Raw genomic sequence first — 19,520 nt, 5'->3', positions numbered from 1 at the left:
CATGTACATAGTAGTATAGAAATAATGAATAACAAATAATGAAAAAACTCTGGATGAATAATTTGAAAGACAGATACATTCAATGTTTACTATATAGCTAAATCAGCTATACTTCCATGCACAGCACAGCCAAATTCACTGTGAAAAGAAGTTGGTTAAAAAAACTTTTTTAAAAAATTGCAAATTAAATGTCAGAGTCAAGACTACAACCAGGTTTCTAAATTCATGTCTAACACTTGGTCAGAAGGCTTCCCAGCCAAGCCAGTAAATATCTGTGTCTAGTTACCCCAAGTGAAAAAATGTCTGCTGACGACAAAGCTTTTCATTCATATAGTGCTTTTACTTCCATCAATCTCAAAGCACTTTATATAGATGGATGAGAGCATCTTTAGCCCAATTTCATACTTGGCCTAAGTACACATATTTAAAGCTCAGGGGGTGACAAGGTGGCCTAACGGATACAATGTGGTCTGTCACCTCAAAGATTCTGTTCTTGGCTCATGCACTAACTTCCTATGTCATCTTTTGGCAAGTCACTGAAAGCCTTTGTTCTTCGGCTATGCTATCTGGAAAATGGTCCTATGCACATTACATTCCCTTCAGGCCAATATGATGTTAAAAGTGCAGTCATTTTTACCAGATCCTAGCCTTTCATTTCACTTTTAAAAAGTGTCTCTGATTGGTTTGGAGGTCAATGATGAAAATATTCTCCATTATCAGGATTTCATTTGATCTGCCAGATTTATGACAGAAAGAATTGTGTCTAATTTGGAAATAATAGCAATTTTTAAAACAGTTCGCAATTAGTTTCCTTGAAAACTGCTTCTTGCATAAGTCAATGCCAAAATCTACCTGTATTTAAATGTTGCAATTAGGTAGATGGAGGTACACAAAGACACGTTATATGCTTTGCAAGCATTCAAAAAGGAAACATTTTATAATTGTTTAATCTCAATAAATCCATAAACAATTTAATCCAAATGCTCCAGATAACTACAGTGGAGCATTTAACTCTAAAGACTCAAAAGCTTGAGGATTTTTCTATTTATTTTCTCTTTTGGAATTACATGGAAGATCAAAGTCAACCTTCTAATGAAACTGTCATTGCAATCTTATCTACATTAAGTCACATAAACCGGCAGAGCCTGGGTAAGAACCTAGATCCCACCACTTGAGCTAAATGTGGTTCTGTTAGCTGTCAGCAAAACAAGGACTCTCATATTTTTTCCAAACTGCAACCAACCAAAGAAGAGCAACATGTCACACACAGGTGTAATGCCTGTTCCTCCTCCACTAAAGTCAATGTAAAAAAATATTGCTGAAAAAAAATTCCTTTGCTTTCAGAGTAAATCTGACAATTTTGAGGCCAAACCAATTATCCAAGCCAAAGATATCATGCAAAAATATTACTTAATTATAGGAGATAGTAGCTTCTCCATAAATTAAGGTTACAGCTCTCTCTCCATAGTAAATATGCCTACACTATTAAAACAGGCTGGAATTTGAAATTTCTAGTTCATGGGAAATTTTCAACGCTCCTTGAGCCGGATCTCAATCAGAACTGAGCCACAACCTCTCCCAACCAGACCCCAGCCTTCCAGAGCCTGACCCCAACCAGAGGGCCAGAGCTTCCCCGATCCAGACCCCACCCAAAACCACGCTACAGCCTTAGATGGACCACAACCAGAACTATGCCACAGCCTCCATGACTCAAAACTGAGCTACAGGCTCCTGGAACTGAGCCCCGAACCAATAAAGTTAGCCAGGCTCCCAACAGAACTAACCCAGAGCTTCCCTGAACCAGAACTGGGACGAGAGCCAACCCAGCACCAGGACCTGAACCTAGGCAGAACTTTCCCAACCAGAACCAAGCCCCAGCTGGAATGAGCTTAAGCCTCCTGGAACCAAACCCCAAGCCAGAACTAACCCCCAAACCCAACCACACCCTCCCCAAATCAGAACTAGGCAACAACCCTTCCCAAACCAGAACTGGGTCATAACCTGAACTGAGGCCCAACCCAGCCCTCTCTACCCCTTACAATTAAACAAAAATCTGGGTTTAGCCCCAGCCTCCCCCAAACACAACTCAGGATAGGGGAATGTGGGAGGCAGGAGAGGCTGAAAGTTGCAGGGGAACGTGGAGAACTGAGGAAGGTTGAGGGGGCTTTCAGTGGAAATGGTAAGTATGAGGGTAAGAAAAACGAGGAGTACTTGTGGCACCTTAGAGACCAAATAAATTTGTTAGTCTCTAAGGTGCTACAAGTACTTCTTGGTTTTTTTGCTGATACAGACTAACACAGCTACCACTCTGAAACCTATGAGGGTAAGGATACTGTAACGGGAAAGGGAGAAAATGTCCAGGCAGGTGAATCGAGCGGCTAAGATAGGGACAGGTACCTGTGAGGGACCATGGAGGGAGAATGTGAGTGGGCGAGGAGACTGGATGGGGATGGGAGGGGAGACAAGATAGCCCTAGAAGAGCAGGTCCTGCATTCCAGGAGAGTAAGTTGAGCCCCTCTCTGAGCAGCCAGCAGGGTGGCTCATATTTTTCAATGTGCGTTGCAGATTAAATTTTGAACTTGAAATGATTACATGGACTTTGGGGTGGGGGTTGGCTTCCTCTCAAGACTGAAAAATAAAGCAAACAAAACTCAGCATTTATTATTTTGGAAAACTCATGATTTTTAGGCTGATCTCATCATTTTGATGGCCTGACTCATGATTTTTGAATGCTTAGCGTTCGCAATACTGTGATTTATATTCTGAACTGTTGCAGTTTCACTGTCCTCCTGGGCCTAGCTCACACTTTCTGGCACAGCTCCCAGAAGAAAGGTTTCTGCTGAAGCTTTTGAAAAGCCATCAGGAGGCAGCTGCAATGAAGCAGTGCAAGTAGTGCAGAGATTGAGGCAAGCAGCCTGCAGAGCTCTCTCGGGAACAGGCAAGCACCCACCACCACTGTCACAGACTAAGGGGAATGAGTTGTTCGTGAGGCCTGGGAAAACCAGTTGTGGGTGCAGAACTACAGAATGAGGAAGGCACTCTGGAACACTGATCTGTGCTTGCCTTTATATTAGCACCATTAAAGGAGAGTGAGAACTTCCCCTTCACTGTGGAAATAAACTTGATCACTCTGTGGAAGGTAACAGCTGCCTGTCAGCAGGGAACTAGCTTGAGATCAGAAAATTCATTATGAGAGCTATTGTGGTGGGGGGTTTGACCAATAGAAACAAGAACTAATTCAGGGATGGCCTGTGCTATATAGGAGGTCAGACTAGATGATCACAATAGTCCCTCTGGTTTTATAATCTATGAAAGCGTAATTTTAATCTTCTGAAAATTTACCCGAATAACCATACCTATTAATAGTTGTTCTCCTTGATTATGCAGACATTAATTCTATCCACTTACGTCCCTAATCACAAAATCCCTACACCACAGAAACTGTCAAAATGTGTCACTGAGTCACCCCTCTCAGTTTTTGTGCTAGGGAAGGAATGAGCATGTGCTAGCACTGGGAACTCCCCCTCTTTGGGAGGGGGAAGAAAGAATGTACAGGCTCCCAGACACTGGCAGTTTCAACCTACAAGGAAACACTATACCTGCATGCCCACCCACCCCCCTCCCTCCTCTGCATAGTCTCCGTATGGACTGTGTTTCTGCTTTGCCTCCAACAAATCCAGAAACTAGTAGGCAAGGGCAGAGTAACAGCAGATTTGTAAGAATGGTGCTTCCTTGCTGGAGAAGTACAACAGGAACGGTATACAGGGATGAGATAAGCAACTGAGATAGAGAAGTGGGTGTGAGTGGCAACTTTGTAATGTATTTGTTGGTTTGTCTTCCAAAATGATGTACATACAGTTGCCTGCTGCAGAATCTGACTGTTTATCACAGAATTTTGATTTTCAGTTATAGGCCTTACTAATATTGACTATATTAATGTACTTTTAGCAGACATACAAAAACTTACAGCTGTATGGAGGTGAATGTTTTGGAGATGTTAAATCAACAATCTGCTTTTTATATATGTCTAAAGGAATCAGTTACTGGATATATTTTGCTATTGGGAATTGAACCCATGGTCTCCTCTTTCATTTCTTACTAGTTATTTTGTTCAGGCAAAGAATTTGAGTTATGGGAAGAAGATACTTACACACTGGCATCTTGTGACCAAAGATGACTCCTTATGGTTTAAGTCCAGGGCACTCTTCCCAGGACATTTTTTCTAAAGCAGAAACCAAAGTGTCATTACATTCTTCTTTCTCAGGTGCTGAGCCTCTCTTATCCCACAAAGCTCCTATACTTCGGAATGTATGAATTGGCTTAATTAATGCTTCTTATATTGTTTCTTTCATTTTGACTTTTTTCTTGTTTTTCTCTTCCACCTGTTTTCTGGGGGATTTTTTCCTCCTAATTTTCTCTTCTTTTCCCTCCACCATCCTATTTCTTTTGTTCCTCTCATCTTGTCTATAAGTACTTCTTAACCCATGCTTTCTCTTCTCCCTTTATCCTGTTATCTTTCAGTTTGTCTTCTTCATGTTGTTTAGCTCCTTTCTTTTCAACTACCCATTATTTCTCTATTTTCCTTTTCTTTTTCCCTATTTTATGTCTTTTCTTTTCTTTTCTCCTTTGCTCCATTTGCCCTCACTGTGTCTGGATAAGGCAAGTGGAAATTGTTGTTAATATGCCCCTTCACCAGGAATCATCACCCCACAGCTCTCTCCTTTTGTTGGGTCAGGTCTTCATCCCTGTGCAATTCACTTGACTCTAAGCACTGGCAATAAAATGATGCAAACAGTGTGAACAAGTGCTGTGAAGGTGAGCACAGAGGAGTGTTCTAGTCACTAATGTTGGAGATAGCTTTGCAGAATTGATGGGTTTTCAGACGTTTCTAAAATGAATGGTTTAATAGGATTAATTGACACACGAATATACCTTGCAGCTTCATGTACTAAATTCACCAACCCAAAGCTAGAGGGCTGCCAGATATGGAAATGATGTCTGTATACTCTGCTAGGACTGGAATCTGATGCTTGTATGTTTTAGTGGCAGTCCCACCAGGTTTTCTCAGACTACACTGTTAGGAAGGAATGGCATAGTTTAGTACTTCTTCAGATGGGCCAACTCTATTCCTGTTTGCTATTATTTACTTATTGGACAACAGTGTGCTCAGTGCTGTTTAGAAGAAGAAAGTCTCTGCTCTGAGGAATGTAGACTATAACACAATACAGTATAATACAGATGCATAAAAGCTTTAAGCTCCTGCTTAATAGTTGACAGTCATTGAAGAGTTGCATGAATATAAAAATGAAGAGAAGTTCAAAACTGCACCAATAGCCACCCCAATCCCCTCCCATATGCCAAAACCTTTTTGAATCACCTCCTCTTTCTCCACTCCTAATCACACCCCCTCTCACTCCAGTAGCCCAACATCTGCTTTATTTCTCCCCTTCCTATGTCCAAACCTCCCCATTTCACTTTTTCCCTGTCCAAAACACTCCAGGATCACATCCCTACCCACTCCCTAACCAACCCTCTGTTGCATCTTCTCCCCCTATCCGTTTGGTGCCTCCTTCATTTTGACCCAAACCTTCCTTCAGTACTTCCCCCTTTACTCCACTCTCCCAAGTAAAACCATCTTGTATCTGTGACACTTCCCTCAGGGAACCCAGAACTGTACGGCAACAGTGTTACCCCTGAGCTTCAGCTGCTGTTAATCTGTATGTCTGCACCATGCCACTCCAATTTGTCTGCCTTGCCAGCAAGCTCCTCGAGACTCTGCCAGTCAAAACTTTGCCTTGCAGGTAACAACCAGTGAACCCCTATGCCTGGACCACCTGAACAAGCCACCTGCACCCAGATCCCCACCCCACTGAGCCCCAACCAGCTGCACCTGGATCCCCACCCCACTGAGCCCCACTTCCCCAGCATCTGGAGCCCCTGCTGAGCCTCCCCCCATCCAAACAACCCAAACAACCACTCCCCCCGCTGAGCCCCAACCACCTTCACCTGGACCCTCCTGCAGAGTCCCATTACAGTTGCACTCAGAACCCCGCAACAAAACCCTGTGCATCCAGACTCCCCCTGCACCTGGATCTTCCACTGAGCTGTCTGCACGCAGATTACCCCACATAGAATCCTCTCAACCCACACCTGGATCCCCTCACAATAAGCCCCTCCACACTTGGATCCTGCCTTGCTGAGCCTGCCTGCTCACACCTGGCACTGAGGGGCAGGACCCTGGGGTGTTTCTGGGGCAGGCTCGGACCCTGAGCTCTGTCAGGGTTGGGTGCAGCCTCACTGCTGAGTTCGTGTCCCGCGGGGGTAGCTGCACAGTGATCTCCCATCTCTGTGCAGCCAGTGGCCTGTGCTCCCCACTGCCATGCTGGGGCCTCCACATTTATCTGACAAATAAAATTTTTAGAATTTTAAAATATTGTTTGCAGAATTTTTATTTTTTGATGCAGAATACCTTCAGGAGAAATTTGCTTCTCTGGTTGGAAGATATAAATGAACTGCCATTGTCTCTGGGCTCACTTTGCTCAGTCTGCATGTGAGACACAGGTAAAAGAACATTCCTTTGTTAGGCGCATATTTGTGATTCCACTGCCTCCAAAACATATTTCTCGCACACATCCATAATTCTTCATACACAACCCACACGTACCCTACCCAAGGATATTCATGACTAGTTTTCAATTTTTATGATATCTTATAAGACAGCGTTTGGCTAGGTATTCTGACAGCAGTGTGTGTATGTGCCCTTTGCTAGTTTGTCTAAAGGGGCTGTCAGGGTGACGGTGGCAACTCTCACCCCTACCTCGAAGTCGCCTCTTGAAATCTGTGTCCAAACCTTCCCATACAACAGCACAAAATCACGCCTACCCAGGCCGTGCATAAGTGAGCCCCAGCCCCAGGAGAAGGTAGCCCGAGGAGGGAGGTCTATTGTGAGCAGAGAGGCGTGGATTCTTTTGGGAGGGTCGCAGGCTTGGTGTGGTTTGGGTTTTGCCCCGCTGAAAGCCAGTTTCATTGGAAAACGCCCAGTTCATCCAGCCTGAAATTTCTCGTGACATTCCGTCAGCTTTGACAAATGAAAAATTTCAGAAACAAGTGGCTTCAGTCTGAATTGAACCAAACCCGCTGACGGGGACGGGGGGTGGCTGGGCGGCGGGGATCAGCCAAAGACACAATACCTTCCACCTCCCCAGCCGAAGAGCGCGCGGCCGGAGCGCCGCCCTCTCTCCATTGGCTGCTGGCTTAGCGACGAACAACTCCCACCGCTAGGAGCGCTACGTTTGTGCGCCGTGAGGTTGTTTAGCGGTTTCCATAGTAACCAAGCAGGCCCCGCCCCTTTAAATAGCTCCTCCCCGGGCAAGGGGGTGACGCTGCCGCTGATGCCGGAAGTGAAGATGGCGGCGGCCTCTTCGGAGCTGCTCATGGGCTGGTGCCTTTTCGGCCTCTCGCTGCTGGTAGGAGGGGGCGGCCCGGCTCCGCTGGAGCTTCTTCCCCTTTCCTGGACTGGCCGCCCTAGGCTCTGTGAGGCCGCAGGCTCTTGGCTCCCCTATAGTCCTTGGGGGTAACGGGTTTCCACACGGTGCCCCCTCCCCGGGTGCTTGGTGCCCGGGGTAACGAGCGCTCCCTACCCCCCTCCCCTTATGGACCCTGGCCGCACGTGCTTCTCAACCACGCCCCCTAGTGTCCGGGGTAACGGGCTCCCGCGGGCCTTTCCCTCCTTGCTCCCTCTGGGGTTAACTGACTGGCCCTCACGCTTCCTCCCCCGCTGAGGTGGGTTACAGATCTCTCCGCCCATCGCCTTCCCCTTGGGGTCTGGAGCTACAGGCTATGCTCCCGCACACCCGTCCATGGGGTGTCTGGCTCCTCTGGGGGTAGCCAGCAGAGTCAGGCTGTGCAGGGGTCCTGTGGTAAGCCGCCTATGGTCACGTAATTGCAGACTGTACCCTAAAGCACTGAACTGAGGTTTCACAGCAGCCCTGATTCCCGCAAGTCCTAACTTCCAAATGCCTGACTTTGCAGTCTTATTGCTGGTCCTCTTGGGTGTAATTTCATATCTTTAAAAAAGAAAAAGAGAGAGAGAAACTGGAGCCATAGTGGCCATCAGTTTGGGTCATCGGCAGGATTTGGGTTTTTAGATCCCCAGTACAGGCCTTTGCCACTTGAACTAATGCAGCCAATGGTAGCAGCTGTAGTGGGCTATCCTCTTTTGGCAGAGAGAGAACAAACTACCCATGGTGTGGGCTACCATATGGCTAGCATTTGACTGGTCTGGCTGGTATTTTTATGGATTTGTCAGTTGCCAGAAAAATAATTTAATCTGCAAGGGTTATTTTTTTTGCGTGGGTCTAAAGATTAGCATTATTATTACGGTACACTGGGATATCTAATGTTAAAAGTTTTTCTGTCCAGCTAAAGATGCTGCAGTGTTCCCACTTGTGCAGTTTAAGTCATAATAGATCAAAGCTATTGAAAATCCAGCAGCTGTTTGCCCACTGTGTGTGTGAGAGAGAGAGGGTTTGAGCCATGCAAGAGTGAGGCGTGTGATGTTATCAATCTTTCTTATGTGTTTTCTCTCTAAATGCTATAAGTGGCTGTTGAAGGGGGGCTGTTGAGTTGCTTTGTGCTTGGGGTTGCATCGGGCTTGTCTTGTGGGGTATGTGATGTATTTTTTGCATTTCAAAGGTGGTAATCCTACTCCTAGCAGATGTTAGTCATGTTTAATGCACAGCCAGAAGATGCTCTGATATCATGGTGATGAGAGCAGTTTAAGTATCTGTATAGAATAGAAATACAGTTTAACTTGAGTGATATTTCTGATATTCTTGTTCTGTGCTGTGTTATGGTATCTATCTTTTCTTTTTTATTTCAGGCTATTCTGGCTTTCTCCTGGGTTTATGTGCGCAAGTACCAGAGTCGACGAGAAAGTGAAGTAATTTCTACCATAACAGCTATTTTTGCACTGGCAATTGCACTTATCACATCAGCACTTCTGCCAGTGGACATTTTTCTGGTTTCATATATGAAAAATCAAAATGGCACATTTAAGGTATGAACTACTTAGATATTGGCATTCAGTAAAATATATGTTGCCAAAATTGCTTTACCATATGTCTTCCCTCTCCCTTTTTGTTATCTCTTCATTCTGAGTTATCAAACTAAATCATATTTTAGTGTCTTATTACATTGCTGGAATTTTTGTCTTGGAAGAAGAACACTAGCATTGCAAACTAATGTCATTTACTTCTAAAATAGATTCCATCCTCATAACTTTGTAATGTAAACCTGCTATTCTCTCATTAAAATATTAATATTACCAACTTTTATAACATACACGAGAATAGTCTTGTTTAGGTGCTGGAGGGTTTATTCATTTAGCACTGCAAAAATAGAAATGAGGAGAGACTCCTAAATATTTTCTGTAGTTCATACTATAAAATTTATATTTTTGTATAATATACCCAAAGAACAGAACAATATGTATATGTCTGAATGAGCTCTCAGTCGAAGTCCTGCTCTACACTTAAAAATTAGATCGACTTTGTTACCTCTCTCAGGGCTGTGAAAAGCTTTGCTCCATGAGCATTGTCGTTAGTTTGAACTAACCCTTGGTATAAACGTGGTTAGGTTGATGGAAGAATTCTTCTGTTGACCTAGCTATGGCCTCTCTGAGAGATGAATTAACTACCTCAACAGAAACTCCCCTTGATGTAAGAAACGTCTTCCTTATGGCACTACAGCCTCACGCATTTAGGAAATCAACATGTTTTAATGGTTATCAACCAGTTCTTAGGAAAATAACCAAATGATACGAACAAAAACATGGTTAAAATCAGTTATTTAAATCATGGTCTCCCGCTTGCTGATTTAGTGATTTAAAGTGCCAGTTTATATTATGACTTAAATAATTTCCCCCCTGCTACAAAGTTTGCTTTTGTATACTGCTTGCCATATTTGTCTACCATTTATTTTTAATCTCAAAGAACACGTGCTCTTGCATACATTCATATGAGTGTTATGTTTAGTCACTTCAAAGGTTAAGTCAGATGCTTTACACATTTACAGGGTGGACAACTTGCATCCATGCTACTGTTTCTTTAGTGAATCAGGTAACTTGTCCGCACAAAGAATGTATACTGTTGAGAATTTAAAAGGACATGAAAATTTTCAGTTAAGTTCTCCCAGTGTGAAAAATCTTCCACCTTTGTGCATATGGATTCTAATAAAGAATAGACAAAACAGTTTCCTTCTGCTTTGCTTCTTCCTTCAGACATGTTCTTGTAGCCCTTATCTTGAGAAGGGAAAATGCTTCCTTAGATTCTCCTTGCCTCGCTACCCATCATCCTATTTCTAACTAACTATTCATCTTCAAAAGTCTAGAACAAAACGTGTAAAAATGTGGCCTTAATACAGTTATAGCATCTGAAATTATGGTCTGATTATATGAAAATCTGATTTTCATATAATCAAAATGCAAGTAATTCTGGAATAAAACTTAAACCAGTTGAAGGTGTTTCTGACCCCAGTGTCGCTCTTTAAGATCATTTTATTGTAAAACTGGCTTTTTTTCCTGGAATTAGTAGCTCATAAGCTATCCCATGTCATGTCCTCAGTTTTCCATAATTTTTGGTTTAGAAAAACTAGTTCGTATTTTTCTATGTCCAACACCTTTGTCTTCATAATACTCCTTTGCAATTTTGGTAGTTTGAGGAAATAGGTATTGTGGATATGGATTTAGTTCAATATCCCTTGATCCCAAACCATCTGCATTCCAAAAATGAAAAGCTTTTTATGTTTATAAAAATACATTTAGTTTGATTGTCAGATATGCATTACCCCCACCCCAAACACGTTAACTATACCAAAACTAGATTTGCACCATCCCCTAAAAGAAAAGCCTTTATAGCCTCAACCTGCTTTGTTTTGAAGTTGCTGCCTGTTTTGCCATAGAAGCCAATGGGAGTGGAAATGGTTCCTTCTTGAATAAATGAACCTTTTCACTGTGTCTTGAAAGTTAAGAGATTCTGGCATTGATAGACAATGGGATAAGTAGCTGGGTGAAGGGAATGTTAAATGACTGACAATTTCTTAAAATCCAAATATAACTTTTAGCTGCTTTTTTTTTTCTTCACGAAAACATTCTTTGTAAATAGAAGAGGGACTGGTAAATTGTATTACTTTATCACAGGACAATGGGATTTTAAAGGAAATGGAAATACACAATTTTTAATTACTAATAACTTGCATTGTACTGTACATGTAATCTTCCCTATAGAATATACCTTTGTTCCTGTACATAACTTGCATTTTAAAAACAATTAAAAATTGACAAAGCAAACTTTTTATTGCCTCCTGCTGTTGTTGGTACACCTCAAGTTGCTGCTATCCTCCCTGTTGCTCTCGTTTAGCAGAGAACTCAGCTATTACATATGGAGATTATCTGGTAAAAGTAGATGCCAAACTGGAATATCTTTCTAACAGTGTCATATTATTCTGTTGCTGGTCATCTTAATTCCTGGTTACCTCTCCTTCAGGATTTTTGAATACCGTTAACTGATGGCTAAAATTGCAGGCGATCTGGTGCTGGCTATTGTGACCTTATTTCATATTTTCTTTTGACATATGTTTGCATTACTTTTGACAAGACCTTTTCATATCATCTTTTAAGACTTTCATGAGAGCAAAGAAGTGCTTCACTGTACCAAATGTTTAACTTAAACTCTTCATTTCCCATAAGAACACATAATTAATTAAAAGGAGTGCATTCATTTTTAATACTTGCTATTTAAAAAAAGCAAACTCTGCATGAGAACTTTTCTGTCAAAATTAAGTACTTTCTTATTCTCTTTATATAATCAGTCCCAAAATCTTACCTCTGCCATGATGCTTAGAAATTGCTACTCTAGCATTGGTTGGGCACGTTAGGATTTTTTCCACACTAAACTCCCCATTTTATTACCTCCATGAGAAGCACTTAACTCAGGAATATGCTCTCCTTATTTGATCTGCCAGAAACCATATCTGTTAAGCTTTTTGGCATGTGTGAAAGGTTCTTATTCTCTGGCATCTGGGGAGGAGAATGGGTAAGAGTATAAAGGGTCATTGGCTGGCATGTGGTAATTGGATCCTTCCCCAAACTTGGTTATGATTGTGAGATAATGAACTTAATGTAAAGTTTGTTTTTACTTACTGTGAACCTTAAGATTTATAAGAGGTATGCAATGTGGGATAGATGCTTCTATTTGACAAATAGGTGTCGGGACTATCGTTGCTTAGAGAGACTAATACACAGACTATCTTAATGACTTTTTTTATAACCACTAACCTATAATATGAATAAGGTCTCTGTAAATGATAAAACCTTACTGAGGAAAACCAAAATTTAATAAACAAGCCTAACTGAAACTCAAATTTTGGAACATTGATTGTTTTGTGCAGGGGTTGATGAACTTGATCTTTATTCCCAGATGTGTGGGTGACATCTTAGGCCTATCTTCTTAGGGCTTGCCTAAACACAAAAGGTGTACCACTTTGACTATACTAGTAGTAGTTAAAGCAGTATAATCCCTAGTATGGATGTAGTTTTATGGGTATAAATGTGTTTATACCAGTACATATTATTCCTTAAGGAAAGAGGAATAAAGCTGTTAATAAAAGGCATCATTATAGTCATAACTGGATCCACACTAGGTGTTCTGCCTGTATAACTATTGTGATGGAAAAAAATCACAACCCTTAACAAATATTTATACAGATATAAAACCTGAGTAGACCAGGCCTTAGCCACTGGCATGGATCTCTAAATGTATCTTAGCCTTTCTTGAGTAGGAAATACTATCGGTAACATGCACAGTTAGGCGGTGGTCATATGCATATGTTTAGGAGTGAGGGAAGAGTCTAAGGGCATGTCTACACTAAGCCCTAAGTCAACATATGTTTGGTTAACTTATAGCCCCCACAGTAATTATTGTGGTGGCTGATGTCCGTACTATCTTCCTTCTGTCTGTGGTGCATGTCCTCACCAGGAGTGCTTCCACTGACTGAAGAGGGGCAATGTGGGGTCTCTCAGGTCCACACAGCTCCCTGTTGAGAGCCCAGCTGCTCCCCAGGCTTCTCACCTCCCTGCTCCTAGCTGGAGGTGCAGGGGTAGCTGCCACCCAGGTTTCTTGGCTCCCTGAGCAGGGAGTCTCCAGACAGCAGCCCAGCTAGGAGTGGGGAACCTGGAGCAGCTGTGCTTTAGTTACCTGGATTTCTTGTCAATTTCACGGCTCCAGCATGGAGCTGTGAAATTGACAAGACTGCCAACAGCCAGGGTAAGTAAGGCAGTGTCAATAGACACCACCTCGCCCTAACTACACTTACATAACTCCTCCACCTTCATGAGAGGCACTTATGTCGGTGTGGAAAGGCACTTACATCAGTGGGACAAGACTGTAGTGTGTACACTGACATAACTAGGGCTATGTAAACTGTGTAGGGTAGACCAAGCTGGAATGTGAGAAGTTAGCCTATTCCGCCTACATGGTCAACATACTGGGGCTTCTTAAGCAGGTTTTGAGTCAGTTCTGATACCTAGTTTCTACATTCAGCATCTTATTTTGAAAGTTTTTTTAAAATGTAGAGGACTTACCACATATTTGGACATATTTTTCTGAACATTCAACAAAAATAATAAACCCCACTCTCCCATTTGCCTTTTAAATTGGAGGTTAAGTAGCCAGTACAGTTGGTCGGTCTGTCTGTTTATATGTATTTCCTGCAAAATGACTCATTACCATATAAATATGACTATAAAAGTGTTCTATGGTACATACGTGACAGATATAGAATGAAAATGCTTTTTGATATCAAGCTTTCAATCATAAGTATCTTTTTATATTGATTTTGTTTAATTGAGTCAAGTTGTTCTGTGGTGTCTATTAGATGTGGTATTTAGATGCAAGAATATTATGTAACTCAATGATCAAAGCAAATATTAATAACTAGGGGCCTGTATAAATGCCTCAGTAATGCAGAATGGTAACTGCACAGCCTTTTTACCATGCCCATGCTTTTTGTATTCAGAATTGTAAGTCTGAGTCTGTTCAAATTCTTCTTCCAGAGCTATAAGAATTCAACTGATTGAATTCCTGTAAGCCACCAAGAACAAAATCTCATGCTTCCCAGTTTATACAGTTGACAACAGCAAAATATTTAGGATTTCGAAAATGGGTTATATGGATTGAAAGTGTTGCTTTTGTGAAATAAGTGTTACATAATTTTCCCCCTTCATTCTTCCTAGGAGTGGGCTGATACTAATGTCACAAGACAAATTGAGGACACAGTACTATATGGATATTACAGTGAGTATTTTTTAAAACAGCTTCTAAAAATAGGATTTTCTGCAGTGACTGGATCATGTGTTGATACCTTCTAATTAAAATCTTGTATTATAAGCTAATTTTCAGGGGGCTATAACTAAACTGAAAAATCATGCTGAGATGAACCTTAGTTCTGTCTACAGCCAAAGCTTTTGTGGGCTTTTTCCCTTTTTGTAAATTAAAATCGCAGTTTGCTTGTTAAAATGCAATCTTGGGGGCTTCTGCATATGGGCTTATCGTTCCCGTCACAGTCCCAATGACACAGTGCTTAAAACTTGACTAATGAGTTTTGGCGTATGGACCTATAATCCACAATGTGGACTATTGTTAATACACATTCATAGGTTAGACATTAATGAGTTCCTTAGAGATCTTTTTTTTTTTTTTTTTTTTTTTTTTTTGGCCCTACTCTTGTCACTTTTTTATCATGGTATGTCAAGGTTTCTTACAATTAAGGTAATGTGACGTTTTCCTACTGTACATAACTCACTGCAGTTTTGTTTTTATATTGTAATACCTATGGTATGCAAGACCATTCACTGTTTAGACACTGCCTGAGGACTGTACCTACTTCACTAAATGAATATAATGGAGTACAAGGGTGATGAGCCTAAACAAAATGAAAGCAAGAAAACCATATTAGATCAACATCTAAACTTATTTTAAAATGTGGTTTCTGTTGCTTTTAAAATCTAATTTTTTATAGAAAGTGTTGGACCCATCTCTGCAATCTGTCCTTTATAAATTATTTATTTATTGCAATAGTGGATAATGTTATCTAGCACAAAGTTTTACTGAAAATAACTATCATAGCATTGTGTTGAACTCACTATTCAAAACCAAAGAAACACCTGTCAGGGATAGTTTAGATAATACTTAGCTCCCGCCATGAGTGCAGGGGACTGAACTAGAAGGCCTCTCTAGGTCCCTTCCAGTCCTATGATTCTATGATATGACTCTATGAAATGATCATGTGTTGGGAGGAGAATATGTTCAGTAGTTTAATACATTTTTAAGGATTAATAATACGTATTAAAGACTAAACACGTGAAAGAATAGTGAAACTCAGATTTGTTTTCTGTAGTCTGGGCAAAGTGTGTGTGGTCACTTTTAAAAAGACCAATATTAAAAAAATCTAATTTTAACACTGAATTTCTTCTTTTGAGGGAGAGATTACTCTGGAAGATATGTTGCAATGAATTGTACTAAATTTTCATTGACTTGTAAGTCTTTCTCCTGGGCAATGACACTAGTACAAATATACCTGGTAAATGTATAATCGCACTTTGCATTAAAGTGGAACCTAACGACTGAAAGCAACAATATTTCAAAATGTGAAAGTCACTATATACATACTAAAGTACAAACATTCACTAATGTTTTGCAACAAGAGGCCTGTTTTACAATGAAGATGCCAGAGAAAATCAAAATGCCACTTTTGGGTAATTTCAAGCTGCAGTCATAGAATTAATCTGATTTATCAGAAAGCTATCTTTGTTGTGGCTTGTACTGATAGTACTGCTACAAAAGCGGCAATCAACGTTTATTTAAAAAAAACTTCAGGTCCTCACCAAGAAAGGGAACTTCTTTCCTCTTGCCATAGTTTATAAACTTCTTGTTCCCCTCAAAACAATAATACTGCTTCTCTAAATGAGAAATATCGGATGGTTTAGCTTGAGAAATAAACTTGATGCAGAATACCACATAAGAACTTTAGTCTGGTAAAGTATTCAAATAGGTAGTCTGCTTTCTGGCTTTTCTGTATAAAAGATATATCTGACTCCTTAGGGCTTTCCTTATCAGTTCTATCCAGTGATACTTTGTTTTGATAAGCTATACAAATATGGCTACTTGTGTTTAATAAAATAAAAAAAAGACAGACTTCTTGGATACCTTTTGTGGGAGAAGGGTATGGCTCACCCAGGTCGGGTTACATACTTTGTGCGTTTTTTGTCATTACTGTCTGTTCCTGGTCCAGTGTCAAGGTTGATCTGTAGTTTGCTTTCTTGGGTGTGTCTTTTTACCAGGGTCAGGAATTATATTTTCTCTAGAAAAACAGTGATAGGTTTTGATTCCTGAGGGAATCAAAAGGAATATGAGGAAATATCTTTACTGCATATCCTTGCATTTTGGCCTATTATTTCTCTGTAACAGGACCTCTAGTCATTTAGAGTCTGTTTTTTTAATATAAAGTTCTTCAACTAACTGGAAACTATTCAGTGTCCTTTAGGGAAAAGCCCTCCAGGTGGATCTTTAATAAATACTCTGGGCTAACAGTTACCAAAACCCGTAGATGGAAAATAAAGTAGGGCTGCCAAGCGATTAAAAAAATTAATCATGATTAATTGCATAAATAAACAATACCACTTATTTAAATATTTTTGGATGTTTTCTTCATTTTCAAATATATTTCAATTAAAACACAGAATACAAAGTATACAGTGCTCACTTTGTTTTTGTTTACAAGTATTTGCACTGTAAAAAAAAAAAGAAATAGTATCTTTCAATTCACCTAATACAAGTACTGTAGTGCAATCTCTATCATGAAAGTTGAACTTGTAAATCTAGATTGGCGTACAAAAAATACTGCGTTCAAAAATAAAACAATGTAAACTTTACGAGTCTGCAAGTCCACGTAGTCCTATTTTTGTTCAGCCAATCGCTCAGACAAACCAGTTTGTTTACGTTTACAGGAGATAATGGTGCCCTCTTCTTGTTTACAGTGTCACTTGAAAGTGAGAACAGGCATTCACATGGCGCTGTTGTAGCTGGTGTTGCAAGATATTTACGTGCCAGATGCACTAAAGATTCATGTCCCTTCATGTTTCAACCACCATTCCAGGGGACATGCATCCATGCTGATGACTGGTTCTGCTTGATAACAATCCAAAGCAGTGCAGGTGGATGCATGTCCATTTTCATTACTTGAGTCAGATGCCACCAGCAGAAAGTTGATTTTTCTTTTTTGATGGTTTGGGTTATGTAGTTTCCGCATCAGAGTGTTGGTTTTTTAAGACTTCTTCTGAAAGCATGCTCCACACCTCTTCCCTCTCAGATTTTGGAAGGCACTTCAGATTCTTAAACTGTGGGTCGAGTGCTGTAGCTGTCTTTAGAAATCTTACGTTGGTACCTTCTTTGTGTTTTGTCAAATCTGCAGTGAGTCTTCTTAAAATGCACATGTGCTGGGTCATCATCATCTGAGACTGTTATAATATGAAATATATGGAAGAATGCAGGTAAAACAGAGCCGGGTTAATACAATTCTCCCCCAAGGAGTTCAATCACAAATTTTAATTAACACATCAGCAAGGAAGCATGTCCTCTGGAATGGTGGCCAAAGCATGAAGGGGCATATGAATCTTTAGTACATCTGGCAAGTAAATACCTTTCTGGTGGCATTGTAAATAAGAAGGCAGCATTATCTCCTATAAATGTAGACTAACTTGTTTGTCTTAGCAATTAGCTGAACAAGAAGTAGGATTGAGTGGACTTGTAGGCTCTGAAGTTTTTACATGGTTTTGTTTGAGTACGGTTATGTAAATTTGTTACATTTGTAAGTTGTACTTGTATGAGGTGAATTGAAAAATACTATTGTTTGCCATTTTTACAGTGCAAATATTTTTAATAAAAATATACTTTGATTTCAGTTACAACACAGAATACAATGTATATGAAAATGTAGAAAACTATCCAAAATATTTATATTTCAATTGGTATTCCATTGTTTAATAGTACGATTAACTCAAAAATTAATCGTGATTAATCATGTGAATTAACTGATTGACAGCCCTAATATAAAGACACAAACTTGGCTCCACTCAGATACAGACCTACCTGCTATCAAATCTTCCTCCAGCTCTAGGTCTACCTTTGAGTGCCTGTTTGAAATTTCTAGTACTAAATTTTGGTGGTACTGCTGCTTAGGAGAACAATAGGTGCAGACTAATACGTCAAGGTCACTGATTGCATGCCTCTTCTTAGGTGAGTTATGTGGACTTCATCTCCAGTTTAAAACTAACAATCTTCTCTTTAGATCTGAATTTCTAGTTGACTAATTCCACAATACTTCTAAGGTGATCTGAAAAACTGAATCCAATATCTGAGGAATTCACCAGATAACCATGGTAATGGGCCACTTGAGAATGTAACTTAACTTTTTACAAAACTTCAGGTTTTTTGTTTTGTTTTAAAAGAAGGAACTTGACTTGTTCCTATGAACTATATATTTTGGAGTTGTATTATGAATTATTTTCAGTGATATAAATACAGGAAGTAGGTGGTCAGATAAATAGATTAACTCTTTTTTTAATTTTTAAACTGTAAGAAAACTGTGTGGCTTGGAAGAAAGTTGTCACTGCTTTTTTGATATTACCCTTAGATTCTGGAAAACAAGAATTCTGTTCTGCACAAAATTTTAGCATTTTGGTTTTATTCCACGCAGGGATGAAACAGGCCTTCTGAAACTTTTCACAAAAATTACACACAGACTAGCCAATAGCCCAGTGCTCTATCTGATTCAAAGCAGGGACTTGAATGTGGGTCTCCCATATCCCAGATGAGTGCCCTAACCACTAGAATATTTGCTGTTTGCTTTTTGACTAGAAATTCCCTCCTGGACCTGAGAGATCTTCTCAAAGTTTTGGTTTTAACCAATTGGCATCTTCCAACAAAAAATGTAGTTGAAAATTTCCCAACGAGTTCTAAAACATGCACAGTTGAAATCAAAGGCACTAGGGCTCAGCAAAAGTTACCTTTAAAAGTTCATTAGGATGGTAGCTTTGGCTATCCATTCAGGATGGATTGTCGAGAGCAGCAGTTCTCAAACTTTAGCAACCTGAGGACTCCCAATTTTGATTTAAGAATTTTTTCCCTGGGGGTGCTCAACCCCCACTTAGCACTCAGGCCCTGTCCTTCCTTTTCCCTGCCTCTTTCTGCCCCCTGTCCTCACTCTTCCTCCCCTCCCCTCCGCTCCCAGCAGCTCCTGCATGTTGCCAAACAGCTATTATGCAGCATGAAGGAGGCACTGAGGGGGAGGAGTTGATCATCAAGGCTGGAGGCCCTGGACATGACCTGGTTAGATTAAAGTAGTATAATTTCAGGTACTGTAGCTGTGCCTTAGTCCCCCTACCAATTTTTGTGATCTTCATTGTT

At 40.5% G+C, this 19,520-nt stretch overlaps 1 protein-coding gene across 1 annotated transcript in view; it reads left to right on the top strand.

Annotated features, from left to right (window-relative positions):
- The first annotated feature begins 7,372 nt into the window (after nucleotides 1-7,372).
- Nucleotides 7,373-19,520, top strand: part of LMBRD1 (LMBR1 domain containing 1) — a 230,220-nt gene continuing 218,072 nt past the window's right edge. Inside the window, exons 1-3 of the mRNA XM_074946845.1 lie at nucleotides 7,373-7,466; nucleotides 8,882-9,058; nucleotides 14,291-14,351. Of these exons, the coding sequence (XP_074802946.1) occupies nucleotides 7,392-7,466; nucleotides 8,882-9,058; nucleotides 14,291-14,351 (313 nt within the window). The 5' untranslated portion in view covers nucleotides 7,373-7,391. The remainder of the gene's footprint in view (nucleotides 7,467-8,881; nucleotides 9,059-14,290; nucleotides 14,352-19,520) is intronic.

This window comes from Natator depressus, chromosome 3, assembly GCF_965152275.1.
Source record: "Natator depressus isolate rNatDep1 chromosome 3, rNatDep2.hap1, whole genome shotgun sequence".
NCBI lineage: Eukaryota > Metazoa > Chordata > Testudines > Cheloniidae > Natator > Natator depressus.
Note: the sequence above shows the minus strand (reverse complement) of the source record. Positions and strands in the feature narration are given on the sequence as shown.